Raw genomic sequence first — 19,575 nt, 5'->3', positions numbered from 1 at the left:
AGGTTTGAGAAACTGGTAATCGACAAAGAAGCATATTTGATTAATTTTTTAAAAACTATTTTATTAGTGGTATAAAAGAAACAATTCAAGAAGGCATCATCATGAAGTGCCCAAAAACATGGTTGTAAGCTTGTGATGGAGCTAAGAAGTCGAGTTAATGATCAGTGCATGCGTCAAGAGAGTTTTATTCACCCCTCAACCTAGCCCCCTTTTGGTAAGTAGTCTTAGTTCACCCAGCTCATTACAAGACCACATCCACATGTTATCTATCAAATATATGGTAGAATTTCATTTCTCGTGCTTTTAAAATTAGGGTTATTTTGAGGAGTTTCTTCTAGATGTATCACAAGAGATAGTTTATGAATCAAGATTTCAAACCAAATAGTGGGGTCTATCATTGGGATAAATAATGTTGAAGACATGATCTTATACGGAATAATAAATAGGAGAATAATCAAGAGAAAATACCTATAATATATTACAATATGAAGTGATGGAAAGGTAATAAAAAGTGATATATATATATATATATATATATATATATATATATATATATATATATATATATATAGATATATATATATATCTATATATATATATATATATATATATATATATATATATATATATATATATATATATATATTGTTTTGTAATGAGAGAAATAAAAAAAGGTGCCATTGTCATAGTCATGTTGCACAAGGTTGATTTTGACCATGCTACCACAATAAATAATAATTGTGTATCTATTCCCCTTCCTTAGATATGGTTTAATCAAGGGGATTATCCCAAAATTATTATGGGTATAGATTCCATAGTACACACAATGATACCGAGCTTCCATAGACACAACAATTTCCTCAATTAAAGCTCATATGAAAAGGCTATGCCTCTCATAGGTTTACCTCTTTTAATTAACCACCATAATTCGAGATTATGCCACATCAACCCCTATTACTCATATAAAATATATATCTACATGGGAACCATACGAAAAACATCATAAAGTTTTACTTGTAGCTCGTATTGATGGTTTAATGGCTCAGAATTTGACCCCTATTTGGCTATCGGTCTATGTTATGACCCAACCACTAGGAGAAAAAAAAAGGGGTTCCGTTCTATTTGAATGAATTTTGTTCCATATATAAGAAATATATTTGTGTGTGAGAGAGAGAGAGAGAGAAAGAGAGAGAGAGAGAAATAAAATGGATTATCTTCTATAGCATCGCATGGTCCATAGGTCTCACTCGTTTGTTCTTCCATCCATTTCCATTGGGAGAAAGAGAGAGAAGAACAACCTTAGCTTCCAACTGGATTTTCTCCCTAAAGAGTTTACCATGTCCTATCTTGTTTTATTTTTTATATGAGTTTTTTCCATTTGTTATATATTTTCCTGATATTTATATCTTGCATGCATAGAAAATAAACAATAACTTAATAACTCGATAAATATAATGAAAAATTAACCCTAATAATATATATTTTATATTTTAAGTATAATATTATAATAATTGTCATGATGAACTACCCAATGGAATATCCATGGAAGTTTATGTATCACTAAGGAATTGATTAATTAAATGTAAGAATATAGGACATTTTCTAACCATCCCACACATGGGTGAAAAGGTTTTATATAAGTATAGTAGTTATCATTAAGATAGATGGAGCAACATAAGTGTTCCCACCTACTAGAAATCTATGTTTTGGGGGGTTGAAAATTCACTAAAAAGTGTGGGACACGTTTTCCTTGAGGTTGCACATTGTTGTGATGGTAGGCCATGGATTTGATCACTCATAGGGATTAGTGGATGGCTGTGAAATTACATTGAAACATTATTTCTTAGTATCCATTAGTCCCTTAATGATGGAAACAATGAGAGTTAATAACTTTCTCCATTTTTGCATCGTATTCCCATCAACATAGTTGGGTACTTGAAGTTATTCACTTGTGACACCCCTAGAGTTACATAAGATAAATTTAGAAGTGTATGATCTGACTAACATCCTCTGTAGCATTAGATAAATATTTATTGAACATAATATATAATTTTATAGATATAATGATTACATGAATGAACCTTGTTTGGATGAGAATTACAAAATACCCTACAAATAGATACAAAATCAATAAAAGTAGAATATTTTTAAAGCATACTAAATTGTTTTTAGACAAATTACAAGAAGATGGCATAACTTCCTCATATGTTTGAAAAATACACTTATTCTACTATTTCTTACCACTATTTAACCTAGAGTTTTTTTTATATGTTTCCTTGTTGAAAATATCATTTATAACTAGATGAATTCTCCATATGCACATGATATACCTTAGTGTTTCAATAACTACTTCTATTAACTACTATAGCTTTAGTTTGTTTCAATGCTTGATAGTATTACAAAATACCTATTATTCCCTCACCCACATAGTCCTAAGTGATTTACGTAATGTAGGTAATCATTATTGTGGGAGTGTAGGTCACTAGGATAAGTCACATAGAATATGAGTGGATCACTATTTTATCAAGTGTAAGTAGTAGATTCTTGTTTTCATTGATACCAATATGAGTGACATATCTCAAAAGAATTATGATGTCATAATGATCACATACATATCCCTCTCAAGTAACCATTTTTCTGTGGACCCAATAATATAATGGTTCAAGCTATATGAAAATAATCCATTCAAGCCATTTATAATAGCGATAGAAGTGGAAAATAACCCTTAACAGAAAATATTTGGTGGTCCCATGGTTGATACTAAAAACATGACTATATTGAAGAGCTTAAAATTGAACCAACCTACATAGGACCAATATTTAAATAATATAGTTTCAAGAATAGAGTTTGCACCCCACATTATGGATGCAAAAATGGATTTATAAAAAAAGTCAGTAAATTGGCACAATTATGGACTATATTATTAGATTTTAACAATTATAAATATACAAAGACGCCAATTGATTCATTTCCTAAACACTATTTCGTCACTTGTGTCAAATAAATAACTCAATAACACATCGTGATGCAATGCCCAAAATCCTGGTTGGGTGATTTTGATAAAGTTAAGAAGTTGAGATAGAGATTAGTGAAAAAATCAAGAGAGATTTATTGACCACTCAACCTAGCCCCCTCTTAACAAGACCACATCAACATTTTATCTCAAACATCATGTATAATTTCATTTTTTAAGGATTTTTTCGAGATACATCACATGAGATAATTGTTGAAATAACATTTGAAACCAACTAGTGATGTCCATCATTAGGATCAAGAATGATGAATCTATGATATTATATGGAATAATAAGTAGGATAACAAGGAGGAGAAAATACCTAGAAGTGACAACAATATTAAGAGAGTCAAACGGAATAAGAATTGATAAAAAAAAAATGTTTAGTAGCTAGTGGAGTGGAGTTGAAAATAGGGCCAATTTCATATTTTCATGGCATAGGGTTGATTATGGTTGCTAACAATATAACATCTAGGTGTCTATGTACATCTCTTCCATAGACATAGGTTAATTAGGGGTGTTTGAACTTTGAATCCCATAGTTTACATAGCAATGCATAACATGGCAATAGCCAGTTCAACTATAACCTAAGGTCTCTCATAAAAATCATATTTATAATGAAAGCCTACACAATATTAATAAAAATATAATATATATATATATATATATATATATTTTGTAAAGGTTCAGCAGGACTTTATATTAATATAATACAATAGAATACATGATGCAAAGTGGGAGTCGAGGGGACCTCCCTATGTCTACCTTTATACAGTTGAGCTAGTCTAGTCTCTGCTTTTCTTTTTTTTTGTCGATTGGAACATTTACAGCTTGTAGAATTATTGATAGATGCATACATAGAAGAGTCAAAGGAACACCGCGCCCATTATGCTCGAAGGTCTGCATTGTTTATGGTGTCGCACTTCACTTTGAGTTCCCTCTCCTCCAGGTCTTGCCAAAGGATGTGATAATCTTCATGATTGGATTGAACTCTAGCATTGGCCATGGCGTCATCCAACTTATTTGCTGTTCTTCGAACCACTTGAAAGGTGAAACCTTGGGTGTTGCTGAGATGTCCTTGTAGGTCCTTCAGGATTGTCGAGAGCCTCCAGCTGGGTGTTAGCTTGTCCACCTGAGTGACGTTTTGGAGTTTTCTCATCATCTTGATGACAATCTCTGAATCTCCTTCCACTACCAGAGGTAGAAATTTGTAGCAATCAGCCAGGGTGATGCCTTTGATGAGAGCCATTAGTTCTGCAACATTATTGGTATTTGTGCCAAGATTGCCATGGTAGATAAGATGGATGTTACCAATATGCTCCCTAATTTCTCCACCATAACCAGCTTTTCCTGGGTTTCGCTTTGACACCCTGTCGAAATTCAGTTTGAATGATTGAAATGGCAGCATACTCCATTTATCCTGCCTCATTGCAGCAGAGGCTTGGTTCCTGCCTGTGGGAGTGGTCTTGGCTTGGAGATTTAGGATATGGATTATCCTTTGGTCATTCGAAGACGTGTTCCCTTCTTGCTACATTATATCCATGGCATGGATCTATTCTGTTTTTAGCTGTCATGTTTTTCCTGTTAACATTTCCGCTGTCATCGCCGCATTCTTGAATATTCTTGCATTATGCTCTTTCAACATGATCCAAGCTATTGCTCCCTAAATGAGATTCCATGCCTTGTTGACTAGATTGTTGGGGGATATGGAGGATCTCCAATTGCTCAGTGTAAGACAGATAGAGTTCATGTTTCTGTCGGATTGTCTAAAAACAATGGCCATGTCATCCCAAAGAGAGAAAGCAGTGGGGCAGGTGTTGAGAATATGATTGAGAGTTTCTTGATCATTCTCACAGAGGACGCAGCGGGAGGGCCCGATGAAACCTCGTCTCTGAAGATTGTCCCAAGTGAGTGCTCTGTTATGTAGGAGCAGCCAGGAGAAGAGGGTGATTTCGGGCCAAGTTCCTCTATTCCAAAGAGCGTGCCATTTGGGATCCGGTTGCCAGTTAAGAGAAGCAGCCATTACTTTGTAGGCTTCTTTGAGGCTGAAATTTCCTTTAGGATTATTTCCCCACCGAAGGATATCCTCTCTATTCTATGTGAGGATTCTGCACTGGTCTAGTTCTTGTAAGAGAGGGTCTATATTCTCATTATGGTCTTTGGTTAGCCATTGCTCTTTAGTTAGCCATTTTTTCCATGTAGTAACCAATGTTCGAGGTTGCTAGTAGTCTGTTACCTTCATCAGCCCTACCTCTTGCATGTCTCTTTGAATATTAGTCCATTCTAGGTGGTCCAGGGGGGGGAGTTGCTACGAGGCATCCTCCCAAAAGAGGGTAGTATTTCCTTGGTGCACTTCCCAAAAGTCGTGCTTCTGAACAATATGTCAATTTTCCCATATTTTTTTCTAGAGGGGGGATCCTTGAGTGTTACCAGTGAGCCTAATAAGGTCTTTGTCCTGGACTTGATTCATGTACTTTGCTTTCCACAAGGTGCCCCAGAGGGAGTTAGGATTTTCCACCGATCTCCACTAGATTTTCGCTGCTATAGCCTTGCTTAGGATTTCAGGATCTCTTAAGCCCAGTCCTGCCGCCAATTTTGGTTTACAAATGTCTGTCCACTTGAGGAGGGCCCATTTGGGTTTCTTAGAATCTCCATTCTAGAGGAAGGATCACTGGATGTTTCGAATGGATTTATAGACTATGTTAGGTGCTGCTAGGGCCGAGAGCATGTAGGCTGGTATTGTTTGAAGAACTGATTTGACCAGCACCAGTCTGATGGCCATGTTTAGGGCTCTGTGAGTCCAGCTACTTAATCTGGCCTTCATTTTGTTAAGGAGGTCTTCCCAGTTTGTAGCTTTGGGGGCATATTCTGAAAGTGGGATGCCTAGGTATTTGGTTGGAAGGGAGTTCTTCTAAATTTTGAGAATTTTGCTGAGATTTCTCTGCACAGGAATAGAAGTATTGAAGAAAAATAGTTTGGATTTTGTGAGATTGATTTCCATACCTGAGGCCTCCGTGAATGTCCTTAGCACCTTGCTAAAGGTTCGAGCTTCCTTCACTGTGGGGGTTCCTATGAGCATTGTGTCATCTACAAATTGCTGACGCATTACTATGGGTCCTTGATGTGCAGCTTTGATGCCTTTGAGCTGATTCTTTTAGATTGCTTGGGATAGAGATCTTCCCAGACCCTCTGCCATGATGACAAAGAGAAAAGGCGACAGGGGATCTCATTGTCTTATGCCTCTGGATGGGAGGAAGGGTTGTAGGGGGCCGTTGTTCAACATGATTAAGAAGAATGCTCCTGAGACCATTTCCATTATCCAATTTATCCAAAGTTGGCTAAAGTTGAAAGGCTGGAGTATTGCTCTGATGTAGATCCAGCTAATTTTATCAAAGGCCTTGGAGAGGTCAAGCTGAATGAGCATACCTGGAATCCTTTGTGTTTTGGTAGAATGCAACACTTCCTGAGTGAGAATTATGTTGTCGGTTATCTATCTGCCTTCAACATAGCTTGACTATTCTGGGGATATGATTGAGGGAAGGATGGGTTTAAGTCTGATAGCCATCAATTTGGAGAGGATTTTATAAATGACATTGCATAGGGCTATGGGCCTGAACTTGTCGGGGGAGTCAGCATGATCAGATTTTGGAATTAGGGTGAGGAAGGTGGCATTGATGGCCGGCAGCACTCTCTTGGTTCTGTGAAAGTTCTTGATCAGATTGAAGAGGTCAGCTTTTATAATGGGCTAGCAAGCTTTGAAGAATTCAATTGTAAAGCCATCTGGTCCCGAGGCTTTGTTAGTGGCCATGGTAAAGACGACTTCTTCAATCTCCTGCTCAGCGAACTCTCTTAAGAGAAGGGAGTTTTTCTCCGCTGTAACTAAGGGGGGAATAGCACCAATGACATCATTGATAGCTTGGGTTCTATCATGGTTGGGATCAGTGAGAAGTGAATTAAAGTATGAGTTAAGTTCAGATCCTATTTGCTCCCTGGTTAAAACTTTAGTGCCATCAGCTTTTGTGAGGGATAGAATACGGTTGTTGGCTCTATGCTGAATGGTTGACTTATGGAAGAAGCTTGTGTTGTGTTCCCCATGTTTTAACCATTGCACCCTTGATTTTTGTTTCCATAGCAGCTCTTCTTGTCTTAGCCTTTCTTCCCATTGCTTTTGACGGTTTGATTCCTGAGCTAACCTTTCCTCATTGGGCCCTTCCTTGATCATTGTTTGTTGGAGGCTCGCCATTTTTTCCTCGAGCTCTCTTTTGGCTTGAAAAATGTTTCCAAAGCTGTTCTTGTTCCATCATTTGAGATTGGCCTTGATGATCTTGAGCTTTTGCTGGAAGATGTAAATGATATTATCGATCACTATTGTGGTTCAAGTCCACCAAATCTGTATATTTTGCATGAAGGTTGGATGATCTATCCAAAAACCTTCGAATATGAAAGGTTTGTTTTGAGGCTTGTTCATATTGGTGAAGTGCATCTGCACTGGCCAGTGATCTGATCCCCCAATAGGTAGAATGCTGGCCTCCATGTCTAGATTTTGGAGCATGATGGATTCTGAGATAAGGAACCTGTTGAGCCTCAATGCAACTTGCCTATTTCCCCCTTGCTTATTGCTCCAAGTATATAGACCATTGAATGTGGGAACATCAATGAGTTTAGATGTAGCTATCAAGGTGTTGAATGCTTCTTCTACATCTTTGTCCAGTATTATTAAGCCTCCTTTCTTTTCCTCTAGGGTGGTGATCATGTTGAAATCACCGCCTAGGATCCACTGGTTGGCTCCATGGTGTTGTCAAATCTCGTCCAAGTCTTCTAGCATCTTGAAATTTTCTTGGATTCGCTGAGGTCCATACACATTGGTAATGCATATCGTGTGCTTTGATTCTGGCATGTTGAAGATGACTGATAACGAATGCTTAGTGGATAGAGCATTCTGTGTGAAGAACTTGTTTCTATTCCAGAACATGAGAAGCCCTCCTGCTTGCCCAATGGCTTCTGTGCTCATGTAATGATAGAATTTTGCAAAGAGTTTCTGAAGCGTCTTTATGCCGTTGGAGGAGCATTCGGATTCTTGAAGAAGAATAAGGTCTAGTGATTGTGCGAAAAGACGTTTTTTTAGCATTTTTCTTTTGGAGGTGCCATTTAGCCCTCTAATGTTCCAGGTCGTAATTTTCATTGAGTAACCTTTGGTGTGGATAGGACCAAAGTCCTGATTTTTCCTTCATTGATTAGGCACCTGCCAAGTTCTTTTATTTGTTGTTTTGTCGATTTTCTCCCCCTTTTTCTTCCTGGACCTTTCAGCTTGTATTGGTCTAGATCCAGGTTGGCTTTGATGCCTGTTTGGCTGTTATTTCCCCATTGCTTTTTGGCTGCATTCTGGTTGAGATATTCTAACTGTAGGTATGCCATTTTGATTTTCTCCAGGTGTTTCTAGGGAATGGCATCCACTCCCTATTTGGACCATTGCTCGTTGACCACTTGGAGATCTAGGTCACCTAGGATCTCTTCTAGAGGATTGGTGGGAGTGGATGAGGGTGGATGGTCTGAATGAGGTTCTATGCAGGGAGGGGTTTGCATTGAGACTAGGCTTGTACCGTTCTGGATGGGATTGGGCTGTGGGTTTTGTTGTTGTTGCTCGGCTTGGTATGAGTCAGGGTTTAGGAGGGAGCTGTTTGATGGGCTTGAAGACTGAACATGCATGGGTGGATCTTGAGCAATGGGGGTGGGGGATTCTAGAGGGTTCTCATTCAGGTCAAGGTTGCCCAGTACTTCAAACCTATTCGGCTGGGTGGTGGTCGGGTTGGTGGAGTGTTTCAGAGGATTTTTTCCCTTCTGCCTTTTGTTTTTCCTTGATATAGGGATGAAGTCTGGGGGCAGGTTATCCACCTTGTCTGCTTGGGTTTGTGGTGGGGGTTAATTCATTGGGCATCCGTGAAAAAGATGTCCATGCTATTGGCATTTCCGGCATCTGAATGGGATGTTTTCATAGTCGATGGATTGCTTCTAATGAATTCCTTTGTGGATCAGATCAATATGACCTGGTACGGGTCCTGAGACATCCATGTAAACACATATTCTAGCATAGGCAATGTATTTACCTTGAGATGTGAGATCTGAGGTTTTGACGAAGATGCCCAACTGATTCCCGATGGCTTCCAAGATGCGCTTATTCTAGTAATCAAAAGGCAGGGAGTAGAGTTTGAGCCAAACTGGAATTTTTTTGAAATATTCCTATTCTGGACCAAATTTTGGTTTCCAGTACACCATGTAGAGTCCTACCCAGTTGTAAAAGTATAGGCCTCCTTCAAAAGCGCGATCTCTATCCTCCTTGTGAGCGAAGATGACAGTGAAAAAACTTCCTGCCCCCAGCTGAAGTTCATAGTTCCCTTTGGGCTTCCATTTCTAGTTTATCCACCAGTAGAGGGCTTTTTCATTGAGTTGTACTCCCATGAAATGACATATTAGGGCATGTTTACTCATGTGATCTTTGTATTCTTTGATCCATGGATCTTTGATGATCAATGATGGTGTTTCCTCCGATAGCGGTTTGAAAGGGGACAGGCCTGTTGCCCAGCTTTGGCTGGGAATGTTTCCCATGGCCATAGATCCATTGGCTTTTGGAGGATGGTTTGTAGTCAGAGCCTTGCCACTAGCCCTCGATCGTGAGCCTGATGGAGTATTGGCGGGCGACGAAGGAAAGCTGCCGAAGACGAAGGGGTCGAAGGCTAGGGGGGTCAATTCCCCCCCAAAGGTGGTCATGGAGCAATGCGGCTAGGGTTTGTTTTCATGGTTTGGGAATGCTTCAGAACTAGCTCTCTAAGCCCCATGTGAATCAAACTTCATCATCTTGGAAGGCTCTAGGAAGAGGCATTTAAAAAGATATATATAATATTATATATGCATGATATAAAATAAATATCATGAATAATAGTAATACATAGCAATAATAATAATAATACTAAATAAGGATTACTATCATTAATAAAATAGTAATAATAAAACAAATAACTAGAAAAAAAACTATAGAGTGGTAAGAATATGGGTGTAATATTAATTATAATAAAGGAAGTACTATACCTATAAATGAAACTATTAGAGAATGCAACAATAGTACCAAGGAAATAATTAAAAACAAAATTGATTAAATTTCCAAATAAATATGATATTAATATAATATTAATAATACAATAGTACTAATAATAGGACTAATCGATATGATAATAGTATTAAAAACCTACCATTAGGAATAGTAATAAACAATAAGATGTTTATTAATAATAATTGTATATATGTTAACCATGGAATGAAACTTGAAGGACATGAGAGAAGGTACTAAAAAATAGTAAAAAATACAAAGAAGGAAGGGTTATTTCATAATGTACCAAAGTGTTAAGATGGGGATCTAATTCTTGCTATCTTCTAACCATCGTCGCTATTGAGATTAATTGGATGTTTTTCTATTACAATTTTTTCCATGACTTACCTATAATGGTAGTGAACCAATTTGGAAAGAATGTTGACATCCTTAATCCAAATCTGGAACTTGGAATTCTTATATTGTTTAAACAAAATGGAGGAATGAGAATTGTTATTCTTGATATTTGCAAAATGATCCTAACCTCTAATATTAATAGAATGCATGACTAGACCTATATTAGGTCTAGCACATGAACGTGGAATCAAATAGATTCATTTATGATTAATAGGGCCAATAGGACCTTAATAGATTTTAGAGACCCCTTAATAGTGATAAAGGATTTGAAGGGTTGCCTTATGTTATTTTTCCTTAGAATTCATCAAAATTTTTCCATGGTTCCCTAAATTTAGTGTGGTAGTGCTTTTGTTGCTATGGAGTACCAAACACACTTTCCTTGGAGTTGGTTGTTCCTTACAAGGAGATGACAAGAAATTGGTTGTTGTCAATGGGAAAATGTGGGTAATCAAAACATTGTAAGTAGTGAAAAAAAATCATATATCCACTTCAAAGTAAAAACTAAGAAATAAACACATAAACAATTCTCAATGGAGAAAAAATATCAAACATGCAATGGAAAAGGGTCCCCTTTATTGACTGTTGAATGTAGAAGGAATACAATAAATCAATTAAAGACATCTGGAGAGAATTATTTGAGAAATGGTGCTAAAAAATCCTCAACAAGTAGGTTCCTTTTCTCAATATTCCTCTCTCTCGGAAAGAAGTATGAATATTCTCTCAATGGTGAGATCCTCTTCTCAATGAAATGCTATATTGCTTGAGGAGCAATTTTGACAACATAACAATGCTTTGCTTCTTCTTATTTCTTAGCTCCTAGAACTTGTATTTATAGAGTTTCTTGGACACTCCTCCTCTCCTTGGCTCATGAATGTGGTGTTTCACCTCACAAATGAGATGAGAGCTACCAATCCCTTACCTTTAAGGCTTCTTTGGGCTCAAGACTTGAATTTGTCTACCCATCATGTCAAGATTTGAAGTTTTGCTTAATAAATTTTGCGACCCGAGGTAATGACTATCAAAGTAATAACTGTCTGACCACTAATTTCCAGTAATAGTGCACCCGTGCTCTCTAATATTTTAATATAAACTCTAGAAAAGATTTCTATTTTTGGTATCCATGGTGTTTCCAGCTAGAAATGTTACCCTTATATGTGTTGATCATTGAATTTGACTGTCTCTTAATATGTACAAATGAGTGTACAATTTTGATATAATAACAGTTTCCCCTTGACGTATGAGGTTAGGAACAAGTGTATAGCCAAAATACATCATGTTTTGCTGATATGATTAAGTGTCTTACCAAATTTTTGAGAGATAGAGTAACTTACGGTGGAGATGAGTAGGAAAAATCCTTAACTGAGAATTAAGGATAACCATGCTCTAAATAATTATGAGATAAAGTGTCGATATGAGGTGGCCATGTCCCATGCTCCTTATGATGACTAGTGAATAACTATTAAAATCATACAAGAAATGTTTTTGTTAAGTGAAAGTTGATGTGGCTTACTTGTTGATGGTTGATGATGGTAACTCTTTATTCCCTCAAGGGTTATTCTGACAAATAGACTAAACTAGGTGCCTACATGTATCAAAAGTGAAGCACTATTGAGTGAGGTTCTCATGGATGTATTGGTGTTTGAGATTGGTTACCTACCATGCATCAAAATGTAAGCATTGTTGAATGAGGTGCTAAGCTATGCATGGGTTTTTGAATAAATGAGAGAACGACAATGGTCACAATGTATGATACTACCTTGACATGAAAAACTTATGCTAGTGTTGAATGTTAGGGAGACCGATGATGTCAATGGGAAATAGTGAGTCCCACTGTGCCACTGGAGTATGTTCTGTACGGGCGGCGGGGGGACCTAAGATACTATCTCGATCCTAGAAGATGGGTGTTGATATTAATAGGATAGAAGCACCAACCACACAAAATGTTGATTCAGGGAATTGAGATAAAGGGTAAATATGACTATAATATAGTGGGTCAAAAATGCATGATAATGGGAGTTGACAATATGAAGGGACACATAAAACTACCTGAGGTTGGAGTTGTAATGTGAGTGGCAGCAATCAGAGAAATTATTTTGGGGGCTAATTTCCCTGTAGTCGGTAGGAAATCTAGGGTAGGTATAAGCATGTTCTAACTGGTGTAATGAATGATCAATGGATGGTGTGCTGATAAGAGATCTCCAACCAAGGGTGGCTAGGGACTTCCATCAGGTACAAGACATGAAAATGTGGGTGGGAAACCGTTTCCTAAAAGTAAATTGTACACTAAGCAAAAAGAAGGTAAAATGTGGTTTGGGATGTACAAACATGGAGACGAGTGCCCCAAGAAAATGATGACCTGTGTGATGATGCAAGTAGGGTATTTTCCTAAGAGCAGGGCCCCATTGGTTAGTCTCAGTGCTCAGTTGATGAGGTTGATGAAGTGATGCAAATGGGATATTCATTATGGAGGGATGGTAGGCCAAATGTAGAATGCGGGGGTGCATTAAACTTGATCCAACGAAAAATAAATATGGCATCCTGGGAGTGGGATTTTTAAGGGATAAGTAAAGAATAGGAGAATGATGTTTATCTTTAAGACATGTGAATAAGATGGCTCCCAGGCCTGAGTGAATGCTTATGGATCCCAATAGTGTGGGGGGTTTATAAAATGGGGTGATCCATGAATGGGAAGGTATTATTGACCGACATGGACATATACCAGGTGCAAGGGAAGGTGGTCATAAATTTTGTCTAGCGGATGGACCCTATTGTACATTTCCTAGAAATGATGTCATGATATGCAAATATTTGTAAGAATCTTATCAGTTAGGTGGAGAATGATACCTTAACTGTCGACGACCATTGAGGGACTGATTCTGATGGGAAACTATTGGCATACCCATAATTTCAACAATAAATACCCTAAGTGAAAACATCTTGATGAAAACATATATAAATTGAAATATGTTAAACAAGATGAATCAAAGAACATGGAAAGGCGCACAAGTGTGATAGACATTTTTGGGCACTGCAACCCCAGACATATATTTCCATAAACCAAGGGCTTCTGAGTCCCTAAAAGTGTTGTTTCATGCCCTAAAGGAACAAGGTCGGCTGATTACATCATCTCCCAGAAGTTCTCCACAGAAAACTGGTCAGAACTGGTCAAAACTAGACCATATAGGTTGCCCAGTGCTAAGGGTGTGATGCATCTCACCTGCCCAGTGTAAAAGGTGCGATGCATACTAGAAATCCCTTCTGTAGGGTGTGATGGGTGAGAATGGACAAATGGCAGAGATATTTTGCGAGGTGGATGATCATGGAATCTTCCAGAAACTTCTCCTGTGACACTTGCCTCTCTGAATTCACCCAGGGATGACTAAGAGATCATCAATCTCCAAGTGGAATAAAGAACTATCAGAGAGAAGACACTAATCAAAATCCCAGAAGCTGACTCACCTCCCTGCAATCATCTATATATGGATCCCTCATCCCAGAGATCCGGGGGCTGGAATTTTGTATCTTGTAAGGAAGTGTTATTGGTTTCCTGGTGGAATATCATAATGTTGGATGATCTAACCTTTTCATGAGGTGAAGAAGGGCTTTCATGCTAGGAGGATGTTGCTGGGTCAGATCAATGGGTTGTAATCCTCTCTTCTAATCTTTACATCAATAAAGCCATTCAAGTTTTCCTCCACATTCTTGTATGTCTGATAGTATATGCATTTGTGTGGTCAATATATATCTAGCCCTATATTGCTTATGATTGTAGATCTCTGCACTTTGAAGGTATTGTGCTGCTTTGACTTTACATGTACTCTTTGAAACGGAGTGGTTAAGGGAGAAGCGGCAAAGACCTTTCGGTGAGGAGAAGGAACAAGCAAAGAACCGAGCAAAAGATCGAGGTTGGTATTCTTTGATCCTCTCCTATCTACTTCTCATAAAGGAAAATGAAAGTAACTTTAATCTGTTTGTTTCTAAGATAGTTACCCATATTAGTGGGACTAGCAGCTCTACATAGACACTAGATTTCCTGATAACAAAATGGCGACTCCACTAGGGAGCGAGTAGCTTGTTTGCTTGTTTATACTTTTTTTCTTTAGAAACTTACAGATGGAACCTGAAGTTAAGCCAACTAGCCTCCGAACTGCATTTTCTATGCAAGTGCAAAGTAGATCAATGTTGCTTCAGTCTATCTCTAAGTTTTGTTTATAAACTGAACAATCGATTTGCAAACATCCTAATTGCCCTAGTGGTGGCTCTAGTAACCTCATTAGATCGGCCCCTGTGATTTCTATTGACTGACTATCATTAGCTCGGCCTAAATCCCTGAACTAAGTTGAAAACTGTGACCAAAAACCAAGTTGAGGTCTCATCCCTGGACCATCGGACTTTCTCCTCTTGGGAATCTGGATGCATCGCACCTCCCATGTGCAGTAGGTGTGCTGCATCGCACTTTCCCTGTGTTGCAGGTGCGCTGATCAGATAAGACCTCTTCTGCTTCCAGATTTTGGTTTCTTTGTTCACTCTCTTCAGCTTTATTCAGGATTTTTACTGTTTGTGATCAGTATACCATTGTGGGAACTCCCTTCCTTTGCATGATTCCGCCTCCATAGTACAAAGAATTGTGAATGTTTTTATGTATTGTGCACCACTTACAGTTGTCTTTTACAAAAAGTAGCTGAATCAAACTGTCGTCTTTTGATTTGGAAGTGTCACAAGTTTTGTTTTCAGTCAAAGAAAAGAGTCCTATCATTCTTGATGGTTGATTATACAGTTACTCTTGTATTTGATTTGAACTAGTAGTTTTTCAAGTGTCGAAAGCAGTTTTCAATTCAAAGTTGCAAAGTGTCATCATTATCTTCCTTTCGTTTTTGAAGAGAAATTTGTTAGTACTGTCACTTTGAAAAGATATTTTAGATTTGTACTCAGCATTCTTTATGTCATTCACACATTAAGAAAGCGAGAAACAAATACATGCATGTGCATTTGCATTTAGACTGCTTGTTGGTTTGATTTAGGACAGTGCATCTCGTGTGTGCTCTCTGCTCTATGTTGAAAGAATATCATCTCTCTTTCTTTAGTAGATAGGATTTTCATTGCAAAAAGAAGATTAAACGATTTTTTATCATCTTAGATTGCATTTTAGGAATTATATATCTACATCACGCGATGAACCTGAAAGGCAAATTTCTTAAGAAAGATCAACTGTAAAATAAATTCAATGAACATAAAAACGCTTTGGAACCTAATGCACAACATCTAGAAGTCTAGGCTAGAGACGTATTATGGTGTCGTAAAGCCTAGTAACTATCACTTTCATTGTTGGTTTGGTGATTCCTCCTCTTTGAGACGACAAGTGCCAATACGAACTTGTGCTCCCACGTAACGTCGAGTATATATTGGGAGACCACAATAGGCTATATCCTTTATCCATAGGAATCTGTGTCTGCCGCCCTATCAATCACAATGCACTAAACACAACATTCGGGAAGATTGATTTTCGTACCGTAAAAAGTATTCTGTAGTTTTGCGATTGGTTTGGTAATCCCTCTATCTAGATTTCCAGAATAGTCTCTTTCGTTCCTTTTCAGACTCCTTAAAGGAAAAGGTCCATCTGAGCACTTGTCACTTTAGGCTCATTAAAAATTGAAGGTGACTAGAGTCATCTTTTGCTTTTTCTCGACTCTTAAAAATTGAAAAAGCAAGTTGTGTCAAAGCATCTAAAATTCATTTAATTCAGAATCTTTTTCCCCTTTATTTTTAGTTGATCGAGTAATCTGCAATCTTGGAGGAAAGTCAATCGAAACCCCATCATTTGCAGAGACTTACAAGTAAACCGTCTTTGTCTCCGGAAACAAAACTATTCCGGACAAAGTGAACTCGTTTAACCGGATCAAAGTCCCTTGGTTTGGTTGGAACAAGTGTTCCAACACCCTCAGAGACTCTGGTTACTCCAAACATTTCTGGTATCCCTACCTCTACAGAAGAAGTTCCGCAACCATAAGAGGACAGTAGAACTGATCCTAGTGTGACGGTAAACACTTCTATTCCTGAACCGGCTCCATCTACAGCTGATTCGGAAGGTGTTATTCCCCAAACATCTATCGCTGTAGAATCTATACCTTCTTCAGCACCAAAAATATTTTACGGACCTGACGGTCTACCTCTTCCACCTGGATTGATTACTATAGAAGAGATTGTGGAGGATCCTCCATCTAGTACTCCATCGCATTTTGGAGTTGGGATCACCCTATATCCTTCTTCATCAGAAATTAGTCTCCCATCATCGGAAGTTCCTATAGAATCGCTAGGAAATCTTTTGGATAGACTAGATATATCTGAACAACCATCGACATCTAGGACTATGTCATCTGACACAGCAACGACAGAACTTACTGCTATTGCTGCAAAAATGTTCGCCGGCATACCGTCTCTCCCAACTAGCTCTCAATTGCTGGATGGAATCCACCCAGGGGCTGTTTTGATAGTATGGTCTGTTCCCATTTGTTCGTCTGTAATAATATCTGGAATCTCTTATGTTGAGTCTCAGCAAATTGATCCTTCGCAGAGTCAATTTGGGCAGTCCGCTCCTCAAAGGCAAATCATTCCTTTGAGCACTGGATTGCCACCGTATGGGGGGGAATATACCCTTTCATTGTCTCCTCTGGGAGAACAAACATACGAGAGTTCACAACAGAATTTAGGTTATGCTAGAATTACATCTAGCAGTTGGGTGTCGATACTGCCTCAACAACCAAGAGTTGTATACTCAATGCAACAAAGTCTACCTGTGTCAAATATCCCCACTACGCCGACTATTGTGACTGTGTCGCAAGTACAAGCGTTGCCTATTGTATCCCAACCTCAAGCTTCTCAGGTCATAATACAATAGCCTCTTGTCTCTACAATGCCACCACAATCATCAATTAGTGGCTCCTTAACTGGAGTGACCCAGGCTCAAATGGGTACTATCACCTCTCATCTTGGTCAAACAGCTAGTATTGGACAACAACAAATGATTTCACAACCATGGCTGGTGCAATATCAACAACCACAATTCCAACAAGTTTACCAAGGATCTAAGCACCAAATCTTTGCAATTAATGGGCAGTCGTATATTCAAAACGGTCAACATCAACCATTTCATAGTGGTTATGCTCATCAACCTTACCAAATTTATCAACATCAAATGCACTACGCTGGTATGAAAAGACCCACTGCTTAGGCAATCCCATCTTATCCTGGGTATGCTTCACCGAACCTGAATCAACAGTTTCCCTTCATGGCAACTTTAGATTTACCAGATCTAAATTGGCTGACAAATGATCCAATTGCTTACGACCCTTGGTGGGATTCCATATAAAATTCTGTCGGATATTCCTAAATTTAATGGAAATTCGGGTGAAGACCCGTCAAATCATGTGACGACCTTTAATCTGTGGTGTTCATCTAACACTCTAAAATTATGATTTGATTAGGCTTTGCCTTTTTTAGCGAACGTTAACTGGTCCGGTAGCAAAATGGTATATCGAATTTCCTAGAGCTTCATTCAATAACTTTAGCACCCTAGCCACAACCTTTTTAACCCATTTTCAGTTATCCATAAGGTATGAAATAGGAACAGAGCTTCTTACCAATTTCAAACAGACAATGGCCACTCACATATCTGATCATATTCATGAGTGGCGACGTCATCGTAGAATGGTAAAAACATATGTTCCTGATCAACTGCTAGCTGAATGGTTTATTAAGTCATTATTACCTTCTATTATGGAAGATGTGGCAAAGGGAGGAGTCGTCACTGAAGAGCAATTCATTACTCGTGCGCAATATCTAGACTTGATATATACTCAGTCTGGCACGCTCTACGATAAAATCCCTGATGCTCCTAGACCGGAATTCTGCATTCCTCCCCCTCCTAAATCAAGCAAAGACTCTCATGCCGGCGATGGCGTGATAGGTGTGACTAGCATGAAAACCGTAAAAGCTACATCAAAGAAGGCTCGTACGGTTCCAAGTCAAAATTCAAATGAGGAACTTCTTGCCTCAGAGGTAAATGTTGTGTCGACTGACAAAGGAAAAGAACCAAAGCAACCAAGGGGCAATAGTAAAAAGAAAGGGAAGAAGAAAAAACAGGAGGGGTCGTCTCTCGAAAAATATTCTACAAACCCTTCTGGAGATAGAAAACCAAGTCATCCATGCTTCATATGTGATGAGGATCATTGGATGAAAGATTGTCCACATAAAGCCAAGCTTAGAAAATTCTTTAAGAATTCAAAAACCTCAGTGGTATTGACTGATCCGTTTCTGAATCCAGGAACAAATATGGTTGCTAGTGACAATGCTTCCCCATCCCAAGTGCTAATGTTGTCTGTTTCGAAGCAGCAAAATGATGCTTTGATATCAACAAGGAATAAAGATTATGGGAATCCACAGCTGTCAGAAAACAAGGCTAATGATCAACCTAGTAATTCGACAACAACTTTGACCGAAGTTGTGCCACCCATCATTCCTGAACCAACGATAAAGCCACTGAAGGGAATAGTACACAAATTGACATTTAATCCTCGTGCCAGAGCAGCACAGCATTATAATATAGTGGAGGATCTAGCCCAATCGTCGTCCGCTATGTCGCCACTTGAGGTACTGCAAAATTGCCCATCCAAAAAGCAGGATTTATTATCAGCAATAGGTGGGATTGTTATAAGGAAATCTAGTGTCCACTCGGAGCTGCTGTTACATGGAAAAGTGTCTATTTAGAATTGCTCTATCCCACTAAGGTTTGACAGCTGCCTTAGAAACAAACAGAGAAAAGCTACTTTTGTTTTTCCTTTATGAATTATAGATAGAGAGGAACAAAAAGACCAACCTCTGTCTTGCGCCAATCTCCTGATTTGATCCCTCTCTTCTTTGATAGTCGTCAGCTACCTGCACCCTTGCATGCCCAGCTTCACAAAGTACCTGTAAGATCACATAAGCATAGCACTATACAAAGACATGGATCTATAATCATAAACAATCTAGGGTCAGATGTAAATTGACCATACAAATGTAACAAACA

General features: G+C 38.4%; 1 protein-coding gene across 1 annotated transcript; it reads right to left on the bottom strand.

Annotated features, from left to right (window-relative positions):
• Positions 1–3,899: 3,899 nt before the first annotated feature.
• On the bottom strand, positions 3,900–4,442 carry LOC149150547 (uncharacterized). Its single transcript, XM_089442857.1, has one exon. It carries the CDS (start codon positions 4,440–4,442, stop codon positions 3,900–3,902), a length of 543 nt encoding a protein of 180 aa, XP_089298983.1.
• Positions 4,443–19,575: the final 15,133 nt, after the last annotated feature.

The sequence above is a fragment of the Pinus tabuliformis genome, chromosome 9 (genome assembly GCF_031772625.1).
Source record: "Pinus tabuliformis cultivar Carrire ecotype Pingquan chromosome 9, CPIR1, whole genome shotgun sequence".
NCBI classification, from domain to species: domain Eukaryota; kingdom Viridiplantae; phylum Streptophyta; class Pinopsida; order Pinales; family Pinaceae; genus Pinus; species Pinus tabuliformis.
This window is presented reverse-complemented; position numbering and strand designations above follow the sequence as displayed.